Raw genomic sequence first — 18410 nt, forward strand, 5'->3', positions numbered from 1 at the left:
TTTATTTTTTGTCATAAACTCCTAAAGTATCTAGTGTAAATTTAAAATTTTCCCGTTATATCTAGTTTAACTTTTAAAACTTTCCTCAAGTATCTCTAAAACTTTTTTCTCAAGTACTCCGTGAAGACAACTGCTCTAGAATCTTCTAAACAATATTAACATAAATAAAAGGAGCTGAAACGACTAAAATTTAAGGTTAGCTGTCAAATTTGCACGAGCGTACAAAATTGCACGAAGGTACTTTTGCACGAAGACACTTTGCACGAGGGATCAAAATTGCAAAAAGATAAAATTGCACGAAGACACTTTTGTAAGAAGACATTTTTGCACGGGTTGATTTATTTTTTATTAAACATATATATCTTTTTGAGTGTTTTTTTACTATCACTGTTACCCCTTCACTGTTACCTTCGGTCGGTAAATTTTCTTTTTTTTTAATTCTTTTTTTTTTTAATAATAATTTTTATTATTTTCTGTTTTTATTTTTACTATCACTGTTACCCCTAACCCTTACCTTCGGTCAGTAACTTTATTTCTTTTTACATTTATCTTTTAGTTATATATTTTTTTTATTCTTGTGCAAAAATGACCCTCCGTGCAATTGTACTCTTGTGCAACTGACCCTTGGTGCAAAATTGTTTTTGTGCAAAAGTATCTTCGTGCAATTTTGTGCCCTCGTACAGTTTAGTCCCCTCGTGCAATTTTAACCCGTTCCCAAAATTTAGTGATCTACCGAATCCATAGCATAAAATCCGGATATAAAAAATTAAGTTCCGGTTAAATCCAAAAAGGAGTTATCCAGTAATTACTATTAATAACATTAGTTTAATAATCATTGAAATTCAATTTTGTTTTTTTAGATTAAGTTATTTTATTGTACTTAGTTTATAAAAGGAAGTTAAACATTCAGTGTTTTATGATTGTAAGTAAACTGTAACTAGTAGATAAATATCTATTTATAAGTGAATCTTTTATATACATTTCTGTTTGTTCTCTTATTATGTTGCATCAATATGTTTGTAAAGTTCTTTTTAAAACTATGTATTTTGATTATAATTATTATTTTTAAGCACAAAGCGTATTGTCGACCAAGGAATTGAGCGGGCCTATTATCATTAATAAAAGAAAACATGATATGCATAATGTAAGCAAACCGCTCAGTTTCAACCCGCATCATACTTACCTTGCCAATTCCGAGAACCACACGGGTAAGGGATAACAGTGATAGTAAACAATAAAAAAACAAAAATAAAATTAGTTAAGAACATTAGAAAAAATGGGTGGGAATTGTAAGTATACCTTGAAATCTACACTATTTTTTGATGTTTTAATCCTTTAGACCTGCAAATAAAAAGCACTACAAAAGTATAAACTATTTGCAACTTGAAAATTTTTTAATAAAAAATTTAATTTACACGTCTTATAACTATGATTCAAATCATTTACATATTTTTAAAATAAGCAGGGTTGCAAAAAACCTGGAACTTGAGAAGTTTTGAAAAAACTTTGAATTTTGAACAAAAGTCACTACAAAACTTGGAATTTTAAACTATTCTTACACGTAAAGTAACGAAATTTTGATTAGATAAGAAAAATCTATCGTAAAGACAAAAAAACTTATGGTATCATTTTTATTTTTCATCAAAAAACACATTCAAAAACATGAAAGGTAGCTTTACAGTTCTTTTTTTTTTTAATGTTGTTACACTATTTAAGACAGTTTTTTTTACCTTTAGTTTAGTTTTGTACTAAAAATATATAAAAAAACACGTTTTTTTAAAAACCTGGAAAATACAGAAAATCTGGGAGAAATTTACAAAAAACATTTGGCAACCCTGAATAAGGTAAAAATTATTATAGTAGGTTTTTAAAATACTATTTTTCGAATGGTTCTTTACATCTTGTGTTATTTTCATAGCAAACTGGTTTATGTATAAACCACCTATAAGTAAAATTTTATTTAGTTTTCAAAATTATTTGCTTTGAAAGAAATGATAATCTTTTTATTTGAATCTTTTTTTTTTTATTGATTATTTACATTGATCAGACAATAACACAAACATTATTTTGGATAATTTTCAAAAACTTTACTTAAGTTCTAGTAGTTTTAATATATATTTTATTTTAAATTTTCATCAAAGAAATATTTATTAATTAACATGATGTAACTATATTTTTTTAAAGAATCTTTTGAACTTTATAACTAAATATAAAATAAATGCAACATATTTTAAGTCTTTTACAAAGTATTTAAATTCAAAACTCCCCAATGTGAAGGCACATATTAAAAAAAAAATATTGCTTTGTTTTATGTAGAACAAAACTTTACATAAAGTAGTGAGCTTTTGCAGATAAATACAACATATTGCACTGTTTACTTAAAATGGTTTTTAAATTGTTCATAAAAACTTTATATTTTCTCTTTTTATTTCTCTTTAGATTTAATTTTGACTATTTCAGGAAAAACCGTTTCAAGAGTTTCTTCGAGAAGTTTCTAAACAAATTATTATAACTTATATTCAAAGTATATAGCACTTACTTTAGCAACTAAAATTGATAACTTAATAATTTAAATAAAGTAAAAATTAGTGGGTTAAAATAAGAAATAGAAATTTTATGAAAAAAAAAACTTATTCGAGTTAACATATTAATTTATATCAATAAAAAATTACGAAATAAAGTAAATCTGTATATACCACTACAAACTTATAAGATTCTAATTTAACGTAGTCAAGGTTTTTAAGATAATCAATAAATATCAAAGGTTGATAATAGCTAACTTAATACTACTTTTATAACATTATTTGTTTATTAGGGAAAAAAACATAAAACAAAAGCAATATACTTAACACTTAGAAGTTTATTGAACTATCTATGACTAAAATTTAATAACTATTAATTAAGCTTTAATTAACCATAAAATATTTTTTTATCAAAAGTAAAAGTAGTACTAACGTTAAAGTAATTTAAAGCATAAGTAATACTAACACTTTATGAATTTATTTAGTTCTTTTTTAAAACTATAAATTAATTATTTTTATATTGAAACTTGAAGATTAATATTAAGTATACTTAAATTTTCTCTGACTCGAAATATATTTTTTATACAGGTTTTAAAGTAATCTTTTAAAGAATAAGTTTACAAAAAAAATTATGTTCATTTTCATTAACTAGGAGTCAATGATGAAATAAAAAATATGCGGAAATCTATCAGGGCCAAAACTTGGACTTTTAATGTCGTGAGACAAGCTTAAGTTGACACAAAGGTTTAAGCATACCACTTAGATTATCAGACCACAAGTTTTCGGTAGACTGAGACGTCGGTTTTGTTTTTATTGACTGACAAGTTTTCGTTTCAATAAAAACGAAACCCGGATCTTAGTCTACTAAATGATGTAGTCTGATGATCAAAAGGATATAACCAAAACTTTATGAAAACTAGGAGTCTAAGATAATACTTTATTTTAACTTCATTGCTATCTTAAAACCTCAAACGATCTTTGACTAAAACTTTGTGAAACGCAATCCAATATTAGCATTGTTAGCAAGTGTTCTAAAAAACTTTTAAAACAACTAACATAGTTTTAATTTGACTTAGTCGAAGTAAAATGTTATAATGGATATTAGTCTACTTAACTATTTTACAACTAAATTATAAACTAATTTAACGAATGTTTAGTATAAAAACTTTAAGTATAAATATCAATAATAATAAGTTGGTTATAATACAAAACTTTTGAAATTTTGGTGTATTAGTATACAATCGACATAAGCTAACATAGAAACTAACATATAATAGGTGCTTATTAAGTTGCCTATCTTGGAAGGCGTAAAATAATTTAAGAAATCCTCTTTTACAGTTTTGTACTCCGATCATTGTACTCATATTTTCAGGAATGTTTTCAAGAATCTTCAGTTTCAATTTTTGTTTTGTCTCTTCAACTTCCTATTTTTTTACTTTTTTGGTCAGTAACGAAATAATAATAAGCATATTTTCAATTAATAAACTATTAATTAAATTAAGTCTTTAACATTTAAAGTAGTTTAAATCAGTATTAAAGGATAAAGTATCATAGTTGCAGAAATACGTACTTTATAGAAAGTTAAAACTAAAGTTAAGTATACTACTTTTTTTAAATAAACATTTTTTTACAGTTTACATGTAGCCTTTTTAAAATTTACGTTTAACCATTTCAATCGTTTAAATCTCCAGAAAAATGTGTTTTTTTTTTGTCTTAAAAGTTTTTGTTTTTAAATGATTTTTAAAATTCTAACACTCAACAATTTGTTATTTATTTAAGGATGTTTTCTGAAACTTGAGGGCATAGCAGGAAACATGATTTCGGTGAGTATTTTAAATAATGAGAAAAAAAAACTTGCATGTGTTTTCACAAAAAGCTCTAAAACTAAAGGTATCCCTAAAAATCTACAGATATAATCTAAGTTCAAGGTTAAAAAAGATCGAAAAAAAAAATTTAACATTTTGTAAACGTTGTAGAAGAATTTTATAATTCAAATTTCAAATAAAAATACTATTTGTTTTATAATAACAATACTGCTATGTTAAGTAGACAAAAAATAGATTTAACGTTTATAATACATTAATAAGAAAACTAATATCTAGTACACTACAGCGGAATACTTAAAGTTTAATAAATTAATTTAGTTTTAAAAACAGTTTTACCTAATAATAAGTTTACATTTTAAGAATTTTATTAATACTTCAACGAATGTAGTTTTTAATAACAGAAACAATAAAAAAAAATCATTGTTAGAGTACTAAAGTTTTATTTTATTAATACCTGCTCATTTTTTTGTTGTGGCTGCATTTTATTATCCTTAGCAGGCCACATGGTATCGAGAAACTTTGTAATATATGAACACAACATTTTCTGGCAAGTCAACCACTGACAAGTATCTCTCAGTTGTCTTCAATAGTAGAAATTTAACAATAGTAAGCTTTATTAAAACAACAACTTACATTTATAATCAAATAGACTATTTATTAATAGTCTTTGTTTATTTTTGAACATAATTTTACAAATACCTTGTTTTTAAATACTATGACAGTTAAACTAATCAATTTTTAGGTGAAATTGTAACACAAAAGAATATATAAGTTCTATGTTAGCATTTATCTGGAATCTATTTTTATCTGAACATTATTTGGTTATGATAATAGTCAAGTCAAGTGTATAACTACGTTTTAAAGAAATAAAAAGTAACATAAGAGTAAAACCAAATAAATTACCGATCGATGCTCCTCCCAAAAGCAACTCTAACGAAAACTATAAGCGAGTGCCTGATGAAACGAAACACACCTGTCAGCTCAAATACTTCGCTTATTAGAACGTATGCTTGAGATGCTACAGAGTCCATGTTGCTTTAAACAAACAAATAGTTTGTACACACTTTCTAGTACTTTATAATTTGAATGTTTCAAAATAGATTAACTTAGTTACAAAAACAATATAAATCACTAATTTATAAATTTGTTTTAAATTGGTTGAAATAATTATACTGTTTAAAAATTATTTTTATCCTTAAACTTAAATTTTTAGTCTTTTATATTTTTTTTAACACTTATGTTATATTGTTATTTTATATGTTAGTTATACTACAATTATTTACAAATATTCACCCAACCAATAAAACAACTTTATACGACTTAAAAAAAAACTAAAACTTTTAAGTTGTACATTACTTTTTATACTTTTTCATAAAATTATAATATGTTTCAAAAACTCACACATCTTCTTCTTCATCGCTTTCCGAACCATCATCTGCCTGACCGCCAAGAGCTTCAAGCGGCAGCCATTTGAAAAAATCCGAAAAGCTGATACCTGCTTTGAAAATTCCTTCTTGAGACTGATTATTATTGTCAAAGTTGTTGTCGTTGAACTCGGGCGACAAGAATACAAACACTAACTCGTTGTGCGTCAAGCTACTGTCCTATCAAAGAGTATTAACTTTGTTTGAAACATCTACAGTAGAGTAGCTCATATTTAAAAGGAATTAAGCTTTTGCACTACAAACTCAGAGCATTTTAAATCTTTTTTAATATTATAGAAATTAATCTTTCACATTTCAATTTTAACATTAAAATTAGTTATAAAATATTTTTTTTTTTTAACTCACTATGTTTCAGAATACTTGTTATTTTAAAATATATTTTTATAACATCAACTTTAGTTTACTAATAGCATTTTTTTTTCAGTAAATAAACTAAGTTCAATTTTTAATACCTTCATGACTTTTAACATAAAAATATCGAGTTCTCTTCTAGACTCTGAAAGAAATTTTTGACTTCCAAGTAATCTAAATATAGGTGGTTTTGGTAATGTAAATTCATTCACCCATTTGCTATGCTGTACAGAAAACTTATATTTTAAAATCTTTTCAAAGTAAGAAACTTAGCTGAACAAAATTTAATGTTTACAATAGAGTTATATGATATCTTAATAAAAGGAACGATTGTTAAGTAGTAGTGTATTAATTACAAGGCCATATCTAAAACAAATTTATTTTATGCTGGATAAATTTCAATAACGTTATAGCTAACCTTATAAACATCAATGAAATTTTTTTAATAAAAGAAAATAGAACAAAATATGTTGAAAAAAAGATTAAGTCATTTGTTAATGTTGGTTTTAATTTATAAAAATATTGGAAAATGATCTGTATGTATACTTGCAACTGAAAATGCAAATGATTTAAATAATGTTTTTTTAAATAGTTTTTAGAGAACTGTAAAAAAATTTGTTTTATCACTTTTTGTTTATAATTTTGTTTTTAGGTTTATCCTATATTGCAGTTTAATACAAGTTTGTTTAAGCATTAATTTTTTATGTAATTACTGATTGTTTTTATGATGGATAAACCTAACAAAAACTGTTACTATTTCTTATTTATTTCTTTTTATAATGAAAAACCTTAGTGTTGTTTATAAGATAATAGTTTTTTTATTTTAAAACTTATTCACCTTTTTTAAACTTTCATGAAAATTTTGAAAATCTTTTAAAGTTCTTTGCACGGACCAACCTGTTACTTCATCACCTTTTACATCACTATCATCTGACAAACGAATTGTGATGCAATAGTGAAAATTTGCAGCGCTTCCAGAGGTAACTAGATTATCAAAATTATAATATATAGTTCAGAAACATTTTTCAACGGTTAAGTATTAATGTTATAAAGCGATGAAAACCAATTTGTTGAAAAGGCTATTGTAGTCATTAATAACAAAAAATGTTTGTCTTAATAGACAATTTGTAATTAGTACTGTAAATTTACTCTACTCTAATTTCATTTGTATTAGGGAAAAATTTGTAATATAACTTTCATCTATTTTTTTACAACATTTAAACAAAACTTCTATAACCAGAGCTTATCATTAGAATTTTTTTTCAATACCTTGATTACTATTAAAGTATGGTTCTGAAATTAAAATGCTCCAGTCATTCAAGTTTTTCCACCACAAATTATATCTCTCTACTTGTAGCTGTAACCTGCTTTTGTTTTTTTGCAATGCAGTAATTTCACGGACAAGTCTTTTCATCATCTGCATTTTAAATAAATCTTGGCTGGTCATATATTTACACAGACAGTAAAGTTTAATTAGCTGAATAAGTTTGAAATTGGTTATTGAGCCCATTATAACGAACTTATACGCGATAAGCTAAAACAACTAAGATAAGATTCTCTGACATGATTTTTAGCAATTTAAGTTTGAAATAAAATAAGACATAGAGCAAAGCTTACAAATTATTAAAAAAAAACTTATGAAATAATCTCGAAGATACTCAAGATATTTTAATGCAAGGATTGGTATGCCTAAAAGATTTCTCTGGATTGCAACGTATCTTTTAGGTTAAAACAACATGTGTGAAACAAGAAACTTAAAGGTATTTATACAATCTTAAAACTTGATCTTTATTTAATGTAAGTAAACAATCCAGGGCTTTAAAAAAAAAAATTAATAGAAATTTTCGTCTAAATAAGTTAAAAATTTTTTAGAACACTTTTCAAATTTACAGTTGCTTGCAAAGAATATTTTATAAAGGTGTGGCCTGCAAAAGGTATTTTCTAGTAAATTTGGTTTACCAATTTTTAAATAATGCCGACCACTACTCAGGGTTGCCACTCGTTTTTTCAAAATTCTTTCCAGGTTTTCCAAATTTCTTCCAGGATTTAAAAGTACACATTTTTGGGTCTATTTTTAGTTTTAAGTTTAAGGTAAGAAACTGTGTTAAATAATATAGACCAAATTGAAAAGATACTGTAAAGCTACTTTAAATATGCTTTTTACTAAAAAAAAAATTTGATAATGACAAAATTTTTTTATTTATATGATAGATTTTTTGAGTAAAACCAAAATTTTACTACTGAACATGTGAAAATTGTTAAAATTCCATGTTTTTCCAGTTTTTTTTGCCTGAATTGTCAAATTCCAGGTTTTTCCAGGTTTTCAGTAAAGTAGCAACCCTGACTACTTTAATTTAAAAATTCAGCTTTTATAAATTATACCTACAAATTTTTATCAACTTACTAGATAAAAAGTAATAACAGATAAAACCTATTTAAAATTAATTGTAAACATTTAAAAATTCACTATCAAAGATAAAAAATTTTTATACATTTATTATCAATATTCACTTTTTTTCTAATTTTAAGATTTTTTTTGTACAAAACAAACTTTAATATATATTTATAGTAAGAGAAAAGTTAAGATAAAAAGTAATTAAAACCAACCTTAGGCTGATTTTTTGATGTAGGGCGAAGACTGGCGAGAGCTTGAGCTTTGTACTCAAGTTTTCCATCTATCTCTTTTATTTGTTTTTTTAAATCATCAAAAATTGTTTTTTTACAATTGCCTGTGTAATTCGAGTCAAAACTTTAGTTTTATTTTATATATTACAAATTTTTAGAGTTATTTGAAATAAATGATTTATTTTTTTTTAGTTTGTAATTATTTTTCAAACCGCATTACTGTTTGTAAATTTGAGTAAATAACAATACTACTTAAGTAATTTTAGTATCAAGACAAATATAGTTCATATTATTTTTGTTATCTAGTATAGAACAAACACATGAAATGTAGTATAAAAGGTTTTATTTGTTATTTCAATTTAAACCAATTTCGTTTTTTTTTTTTTTTTTTGAAACTAATATTAATCGAGTTAATTAAAGTTTACTAAAACAAACCATTAAGTTCGTCAGAATTTACAAGGTTATTACTGTCAAAATTATTCAGATCATCATTTAAGGTATTAAAATCAGATAGGTTTTCTACATAAACATCGCTAACAACAAATGAAGGGTAATGATCGCTATGTAGTTTTTCATAGACCTGTTGAACTATTGTTTTAAACATATTTTCTTAATATAGCTAAGTAATTAAAAGAAAGAACAAAATGCTGTAAACACAATACAATATAACCAATGGTAATTTTAAAATGTACAGCAAAACTTTTCGAAAAATGCTTCGAGAAGTAGAGTAAAAAACGGAAACGAAAACTTGTAAATTTGCTTTTAAAAGTTTGCTCGAGTTTTCTGATATTTAAAGTTTTTTAAGCTAAAATACCACCTGCAGTTGAACTTTGTAAAAATCTCGCGCATCCTTGTTACCAATCACACACTCCTGCATGCCGGACAGAACTGCTTTCTCAATGTTAATTTGTATAGAGGCAGCTGATTCACGATGTATGTAGGTTTGATAACAGTGGCTCACAATACGAGCCATATCTTTACCTTCTACTGTGTTTTTGCGAATGAACTCAATCTATAGCACAACAATTGATACTTCATTGTTTAAATTTAATCTATATACAGCTCTATACAATTTTAAAAAATGTATGCGTTTATTTTACATATATTTAGTACAAATTTTTTTAATGATTTTCAAAAGCTCTTTTGCTTGATTTACATGTAAATTGACTTTAAATGTACTAATTTTTCTTGATAAAGTTCCTATAGGTACACTTAGATTAAAGTGTTTATAAAAAATGGAGGCTTATTTAAATCATTTTCATTTAAACTTTTTAAACATTTTCAAGATTTAGTAAGTTATAACAAAACTTTATATATTAAGTAATTATTCGGGTATAATAATTGGCTTAAGTAAAAAAAATACCGACTTGTTCCCAAAATTTCAGTAACTGGAATTTGTTGATTTTTCTTAAATACTTTAAAAAATAGCTGCGAGCAACTGGTGATTTCATTATTTCTTCGAACGAAAGAAGCTGAATTATCAATAAAATGTTAAAAACCATGCTGTTACAAAATTTTTAAAAATTATACTTATCCTTTGGTTAGAATATAAAAACTTAAGAATATTTTTGTCTAATCATTTCATTATTAGGTAACATGAAACTTTTCACAATAGAATATATAAAACATTCTTAAGTTATAGGCTTCGTATGGAAATGGTTTTTATAACATAAATCTAAAGTTAACGCAATTAGCAACAACTTATACATTAAGCATAAAGTCTTAATTTAATCTTTGAAACAAAAAGGAACATACAAGACTTTTAAGCTTGAAAAACATAGCCTTATTTTGTACTCACCTGATTTTCACGGACGTTATCACTTTCGCTTTTTTCGTTAACAATTGTGTTATTAGAAGGCAATTCTTTTCCAATTTTCTCTCTAGTTAATAAAAAGTATTAATTAATAAGTTACATAAAATAGTAATAAAGAAGAGAGGCAAGATAAAAAAAAAACACAATTTATTATTATAAAACAATAAAACAATTTGACAAGACAAAAAATTAAAATAAAGTATAAAATAAACAATGTTGTTTATTAAACTGACATTTAAAAAAACTACACATAAGTACTTTTTAATTTCAAAGTTGTGTGTACTGGAATATTAAAATTCAAAACAAACTTATATTAATTTTTATTTTATAGTTCAAGGTTTTTCAATAGTTTAGTTGTCACCTAAAGGGTAAACAAAAAAATTTTGTGCATTTTTATATTTCAGACTAAATGATGATTTAAGTCAAAAAATAATAATTTTCAAAACAAAGTGGCATTTAATCCAAATACTTATCTAGTAAATTCTAAAACAAAAATATTTATAGAAACTTTTTAAAACTTATAGAAATGAGCTAAAGAGAATCAATAACTCAGTTTGATTGCGCGGGAAACATAAATTCAGAGAAATAAATAAGCTTTTAAACGTTAATATATTTAGTGAACCATGTTTTTAAAAGGATTCAAACTACTTAGTACATCTTACGGTCGTCTTATGGGGCTAAAATTAGTTTTAAAAAACCTGTGTGCCTTGGTTGACAATTTAGGGAAAATAAGTTTATAAACTTATCAAATAAGGTAAATCATTAAAAATTTTTAATTAGTTCTTAGCTTTTTTTAATTACTCATTTGAACTTAAGTTTCATTTTTAGATTTAGAAAATAACTTGGATATTAGCCCGAAACTTTGTTGTTCACCCTGTAGTATTCAAAGATTTTTCTTTATATCGATGTTACAGGACTAAACATAGTCTGTATTAAACAAACAATTAAACTAAGCGGCAAAGTTTATTTGAAGTTTTAATAAAAACAATTCTAAGTTTAACTATTTTGTTATTAAAGCATAAAAATAGTTTTTTTATTGACTGTAGCTTTTGAGACACCGTTAGACTTTATTTTCTAATAAAAAAAAACCATAGTTTTTTTTTTCTTTAGTGATGAATTTTACTAAAAAACTTTTATCTTAAAACAGCAAATAAAAAAATCATAAATCTCTATATAAAAAAAATAAATAAAAAACATTACATCTCAATCTTTTATTGTTATCAAAAATAATTCAAAAAAATAAGTAAAAAGAACGTAAACAAAACTTGAAAAAACAAAGAGCGATAAAACTTTAAAAGTGAATCAGTGAAGCTTACAAACTTTATTTTCTTTTCACATTGAAGCTTAGCAACGTTACATTGGTTCACGTAACGTTTTAAGTCCCTGTTTATAAGGAGTTCACCCTAAATTAGAAATGATTCAAAGTATTTATTTTATTTTAACAATACTTATCAAAATAAAAAGTATATATTTTTTTTTATCTTTTGAATTGACAAAATATCTGCATTTGCTTAATTAATAAACACGAATTTTTTTATCTAACTTATATTAACTATTAGATAAAATATGTTCATTGGTTCGGGATTGCCAAACTATGGCCCATATACTGGATCTGGGCTGTCAAGTAAAACCTCTGGCGTTTGAATTTCCGTAAATTTTAGCTTTATAATATTTATGCCAACCATCTAACATTTAGCAATTTTATAACAAATGTGGTTTTAATTGTGCTATTAATTTTATTTTTCGTAAACTGTAGTACTTAAAAAATTATTTCGTTACAATTCTGTGATTACAATCTTTAAAAAAATAAAATCACAGTTTTTAAATTTTGAGGAACCCGCCAAGATTTATTTTCTACAGCCAATAAAAATAATTTTAAATCTTGCCAAATGACTATAAAATTTTCCCACTACTATGAAAAGTGAAAATAAGATAATTTATTAAAAGCAGAATTTTAAGTATTGTTTAACAAATTGAAAGTTTTTAAATTTTTATTTAATAAACTTGGAATCCAACCTTATCTTAATTTGAAAATGAGATCCGGAACCTAATTTTGTGGATCTGGTAAATATTTCGTAAAATATAAATCTACAATATAAAGACCAGTAATTATAAGTTTTTATCTAACGTACAGTAAGGTACAGATTTTTTACTTAAAATTATAGCTATTTTAATTTTTTAAGTTAATTATATTTTTACTAATACAATTAAAAATATGTAACAAGTACTAATAGCTTTAATACCATTATATAAAATATAAATTTGTTGTGTACTAATAACTTCTTTATTAAAAAATAAAGTCAATTCTTTTAGACAAAGAAAAGTAAATAAATAAATACTTTAACTTTGTTATGTATACATAACGCAAGAAACTTACCTTGTCCATACTTTTAGCTTTACCCTCTTTGCTTGTATTTTTCTTTAGGTTACTAATTGTTTTTGCTTGAAAAATTTCAGTACAAATTCTTGTTCTAAATAGTAAATATATTTTTAATCTTAAAAAGTATAATAATCTTAAAGTATTTATAAGACAACCAGCTAGTAACTATTATAATTACCTGTTATTTTACTATTATCAAAATTCATATATAAGCTAAAATTTTAAAAGAGCTTACCTACAAAACAAAACATTGAGATTTTGAAAAAAAAACGTCCAGTATACAATATAACTATATTCAAACCTGTACTTTAAACATTAAGAGCGAGTTTGTTATTTGTTTTTTAGAACTTGGTTTACTTAACTTCGCGACGAAATTTAACTAGTAACAGAAAAAAATGCTTCTTTAATAAAAGTGTAATTTAGTTTTACAAACAATAAAAAACTGTTGTTAGTTACAAGATTTAAATATACCTGATTTGATACAGAGTGTTTAGATCATCGCATTTGTTAATAATTTTTATGAAATCTTCGTAAGTTGCAGCATACGAATAAGCTTTATCTGGTTCACTTAAGGTCTGTTCATCAAGTAGCCACAACAAGTTTTCGTTTATAAAGTTAGGATCACTTAATAAGGTTATTGTCTTTTCTAGAACTAAAAATAAGTGGCTTTTAAAAAATATAAATATATATGTTTAATAATTTTGACTAGTAAAACTTAAAAATATACTTTAAGCAGTAAAATACTGTTCATATATTCAAATAAAACTTAATATAAGTTATTGTTGTTAAATTTTTTTTTCATTCAAAAATAGTATGTAATTGTTAAAAATTAAAACCAACGCTATATTTTTTTCAAGTATTCAACATACTTAACAACTTATAAAATTAAAAACATATTAAACCAAAATTTATATTAAAAAATATTATAAAGGTTCTACAAGTACAAAAAAATATTTAAACAAAATATAATAAAAATTTATTAGAACTAATTAAAAATGCAATAATATTAAATTCATTCATAAATCATATATAAACAAAGGTATCTCCTTTTATAGTTTATACTAAAAAATGCTTAGCTAAAGTTCAATTAATAATAAATTAAATTAAAATTGTTACAAAAAATTTTTAGTTTACCAAAAATCAAAAACTGATGCGTTTCAAAGAATTTATTTAACAATTAATAGTAATAAATACTTTTCCCTTTGCTTTTTTCGTTTGCTGTACAAAAAATTTAAAAATAGTTTGTTACTAAGCTTTTCAAAAAGATAATTTAAACAGTTATTTGTATTACATAATTACAGATGTATATTGAAAAGGAATTAAAGAAACATGTTAATAAAAGGACAAACCTAAATTAGCAAATATCTCTCGTAGAATTAATCTTGTACTCGTTATTTTTAAAGATGACAGTGGCAATGTAAGAGTAATGACATAGTCACTAACTTTTCTCAAAAAATCACTTTCTGTACTCAAACTAGTCATACACCAATGTAGTTGAAAATCAGGCCTTTCTTCATTACTTCTTGGCCTTGAAAAAATAAGTAAAATATGAGTCCTTAATTTACTAGTTTATTTAAAATTTATATAAAAATACATACTTTTCAAAGTATATTTTTTATATATAAATGCCACTTAAATTCATAAAAAGTTTACTGATTTTTAAAATGCATATTAGTTAAAATATAATTATAAATTTTCCTTTTTAGGCTAAACTTTTTCCATTAGTTTTCTTTTTAAGTTGCTTCGTTATAACCTATTTCTAATGACTTTCAAAAGTTAAAAATTATTTGTTTTAATTAATTTTTATAAGACTAATTTACTTACTATTATCTATAATAGTTAAATAACCTAACTTAATAGCATTTTTTAAATATAACTCAGTGAATGAAATACCATACTAAAATTTTTTTTTAATTTAGTTTATATAGTTATATTTTAATTAATGCCTATGGATCAGGCGCTGTTTCTGAAGAATAAAACCTTTTAAAAAATGTTTGTAATTTATTTTTCAATAATGAACAATTCAATGACTTACATAACTCTACATCCCCTTAGCTTATAACCAAAAAATATTTAATTAGAAAGGATTGTAAAGTAGCAAATTTTCTAACATAGAATTAAACTTTAGAATAATAAAAAATAATTATAAACAGCTAAAATTCTTAAAACCTTAAACAAGAGATCATAACTAAAAAGCTATGAGAACACAATAAATTATAGATTAAATTATAAAAATTTCCATGCTAAATTCTTTTATAGCTTTCATTGGTTTATCATCTATACCTTTTAACAATCACTTTACTTTCAAGCCTCCCTGGCACATTGTGGTTCCACAACGTACATAACAAAAATAAAACACTATTTTGATGTCAAAACCATCAAAACAAAACACACTTTTTCTCTACTTGATTCACAATTGGTTTACTGAAGTGGAACCATTAGAATAGTCATAAAAGACTTCCATAGAATAACAAAACCCATAGCTGTGTAGAATACTCTACAAATCATGGAACCGCTTTTAATCAATAAATGTTGACATAGGATTGTACATTTTTGAATTTTTTTTGTTTCTCTAACTAAGTCTTTGTGAACCACCTCCATTGTCACTACACAAAACGTTAATTTTGGACAATTACCACCACTATAACATCCTTTCTTCATTGACATTTGTGCAAGTTTTTCAGACTTCAGCTCCATCAATAGTGTGATGGAAGGCTACAAAACACTTTCAATGGTTCTAACATCAGAATATTCTACAAAAGCAAAAACTTTTTGGTCTGTAAGTGATTTTTTCATTACTGACTATGCTATTTAAAATTATACAATAAAGCTTACTTGACAATACTCAAGGCATCAGTATAAGTTGCAAATAAATTTTGCTACTGTAAGTCTTTGTTTAAAACTTAAGGAATAGTTACTGATAACCTGAAATTTTTCATTTTGATTGACAACTGACTTCTGCACATTATCTTTATGCTTACTTAAAAGTTGTGTACCAGCATTCAGATACCTGACTACTGAAGATTATCTAAAAAATCATCAAAAATATGTGAATTTAATCCACCAATCAAAAGTACACTTGTTTCATTAGCACATTATCTGCTACATTGATGTCACTTTTGTTGATACAATGTCCAGCCTTTTTGGCAGACAGAAACCTTAAAATACTTTATGTTCTTTCTGCTCAATACAAATATTTCAGCCAATTTGCTATTCATACTATAAGTTTTTCTACCAGTATGTTTTTAATCGATTTCTTTATTGAATTGTATGAGACAACTGATGAGTTAACAGTAGATTGATTCATTGTATCACGTGCAATCTTCTTTCCCTCATTTTTTTTTTCATTTATGTTTCTTAAATCAAGACTTTTCAATACTAGTACTTTTTTATAAAAATATTTATCTGTTAGTCCAGTTACCAGTACATCTTTTTACAATGACGTCTGTGAATTCTACCACTTGATTGCAGCCATTCTTAGAACAAGTACAGATGTAAGAACTTTTAATTTAAATGGGCAACAAGTTTCCAAGTTATCTCTTTTAAGTTTTGCTTGTACTGAGGAAATCTGAAAATAAGAGAACAACTAAAACAGGAGTGACTGCAGGCTTCTTGATTATACCCAAAATCTCCTGCTCAGTCACATTTACTTTTTCTGCTTGTCTATTTTTAAAATGGATTTTATAAAATTTTCAATGTAACACTAGTATAGTTGACATACTTTTCTTGTTCTGACATATCTATACTACCTTTTAATATTGTTCATGTTACCATAAATGCATTACAATTTCTCTCTGTGGCAAAAGGTTATTCTTTAAAGACATTTATTTCAAACAACTATAAATTGAAACTATATGGATATTGTCATGTTTGATAAGCTGATAAGCAGCCAATACAATTGGTATTAAAAAAGCACATCTTTCCAATAGACAAATATTAACATGAATATTCAATCGAATTCTCTTAAAAAATGTTAATCAGAAAGAAAAATCTCTCTTGATAATAATTTTTGGTTATTAAGTTAAAAAAAAGAAATTTATACCTAAAATAAAAGACAAGTACAACAATTTATACACATACTTAGTATATATAGCTAGGCCAAAACTTTTTTAAATCCTTTTTTAAATGTATTCTATGCTTTTTTGTAATTAAAGTTTGTAAAATAAAAATAACTTTGTAAAAAACTAACATGCAGGCAGTTGTTCTTAACTCAGTAAAGTATTCTGTTAACACCCGTGTGTATTTACACATTATTAAGTGTAAAAAATCTACTTTTTGTAATCTTTTTGAAATACTTGCAACCATCTGCCAGTAATCATTGCATAACATTTTATGAAATTTACCCTCATCATAACTGACTTGTGCATACCTGTAAAACATTTTATTCAGATAAATGTTTACATACATTATAAGTTTTAGAATAAAAACAAAAGATATTTTTTCTTTACAAAAAATAATTCATAAATTATTTTGTTCATATATTGGAAAGTTTTTAATGTTTAGTTCTATAAATTTTAAGTAAGTCTTGCTATGACTATATATATTTTTTTTAACTAAGATTCAGTAACTATTACCTGAGTTACTTACTGAAGTGTAATAAAAAAAATTAAATTGTCAATTCTACTCAACAAATGAAACTAACAAAAAATAGCTAACATAATACTTTCTAAACTTAAAAAAAAAAAGCAAAACTTAAAAAGAAAACGTGTTCAACATAATTACATATTAAAGTTTTGTTACAAATGTACTAAAACTTTAAAATTGAGAAACTTAATTAAATTCTCTTAGTACCTTTAACTTTACCTTTGACATATTAATTTTCAGTTTCAATTAATTTACTATAAGTACTTACCAATTATTTTTTAGTATTAAAAACTTTTTAAGTATAAATTCAAACATGAAGGAAGTTAAGAAATTCAAAAATATGGTAAAACTAACCAAATTTCTACAAAGTCACGGTAAGAATAGTCAAATAATCTATTTAGTAGTTGTGTTAATTCTTTTGACATGCATACTTCTTCACTGTACTTATTTTTATCATAAACTGTTTTCATGTAACAAGAAGTATCACTTAACCCTAACTTATGAATTTTCTCATAAATAGTGAACTGTTTGGCTTTAATTTGCTTCTCAAAAAAATTCACAGTATCTGATTTAATAAGCTTATTTTTTAAATATAGTATAGATAGTTTAAGTTTTCCTAAAAAGGAAATTTTTTCTGTTGTTTCTTCTATTTGATTAATTAGTTCAGCTTCACTGTTGTTTATTATAAAGACTATCAAAAACAAACTGCTGACACATCCACTAATTAAAGCAATTAAGGTGAACAGTAAATTAGTCAACATCCATACTATAGAATTTCCAACCATAAGTAATGCTAATAGTAATACAAACAGGCTTACATAAATGATTTTACTTATTTCTTGACTCATTATTTATCTATATTTT

At 24.7% G+C, this 18410-nt stretch overlaps 1 protein-coding gene across 1 annotated transcript; it reads right to left on the reverse strand.

Moving 5' to 3' along the window:
- Positions 1 to 2343: 2343 nt before the first annotated feature.
- On the reverse strand, positions 2344 to 18137 carry LOC145842173 (sorting nexin-25-like). Its single transcript, XM_082949572.1, has 19 exons — positions 17901 to 18137; positions 17152 to 17331; positions 14312 to 14490; positions 13434 to 13614; positions 12960 to 13053; positions 11903 to 11985; positions 10568 to 10649; positions 10137 to 10241; positions 9587 to 9781; positions 9205 to 9349; positions 8752 to 8873; positions 7414 to 7561; positions 6983 to 7128; positions 6246 to 6368; positions 5750 to 5952; positions 5252 to 5383; positions 4803 to 4929; positions 3791 to 3946; positions 2344 to 2494 (listed from the first exon to the last, which is right to left on the reverse strand). The coding sequence occupies exons 1-19, from the start codon at positions 18014 to 18016 to the stop codon at positions 2426 to 2428; spliced, it is 2586 nt and encodes an 861-aa protein (XP_082805698.1). The 5' UTR covers positions 18017 to 18137; the 3' UTR covers positions 2344 to 2425.
- Between the last annotated feature and the right edge of the window lie 273 nt (positions 18138 to 18410).

This window comes from Thalia democratica, chromosome 8 (genome assembly GCF_965202585.1).
Source record: "Thalia democratica chromosome 8, ktThaDemo2.hap1.1, whole genome shotgun sequence".
NCBI classification, from domain to species: Eukaryota; Metazoa; Chordata; class Thaliacea; order Salpida; family Salpidae; genus Thalia; species Thalia democratica.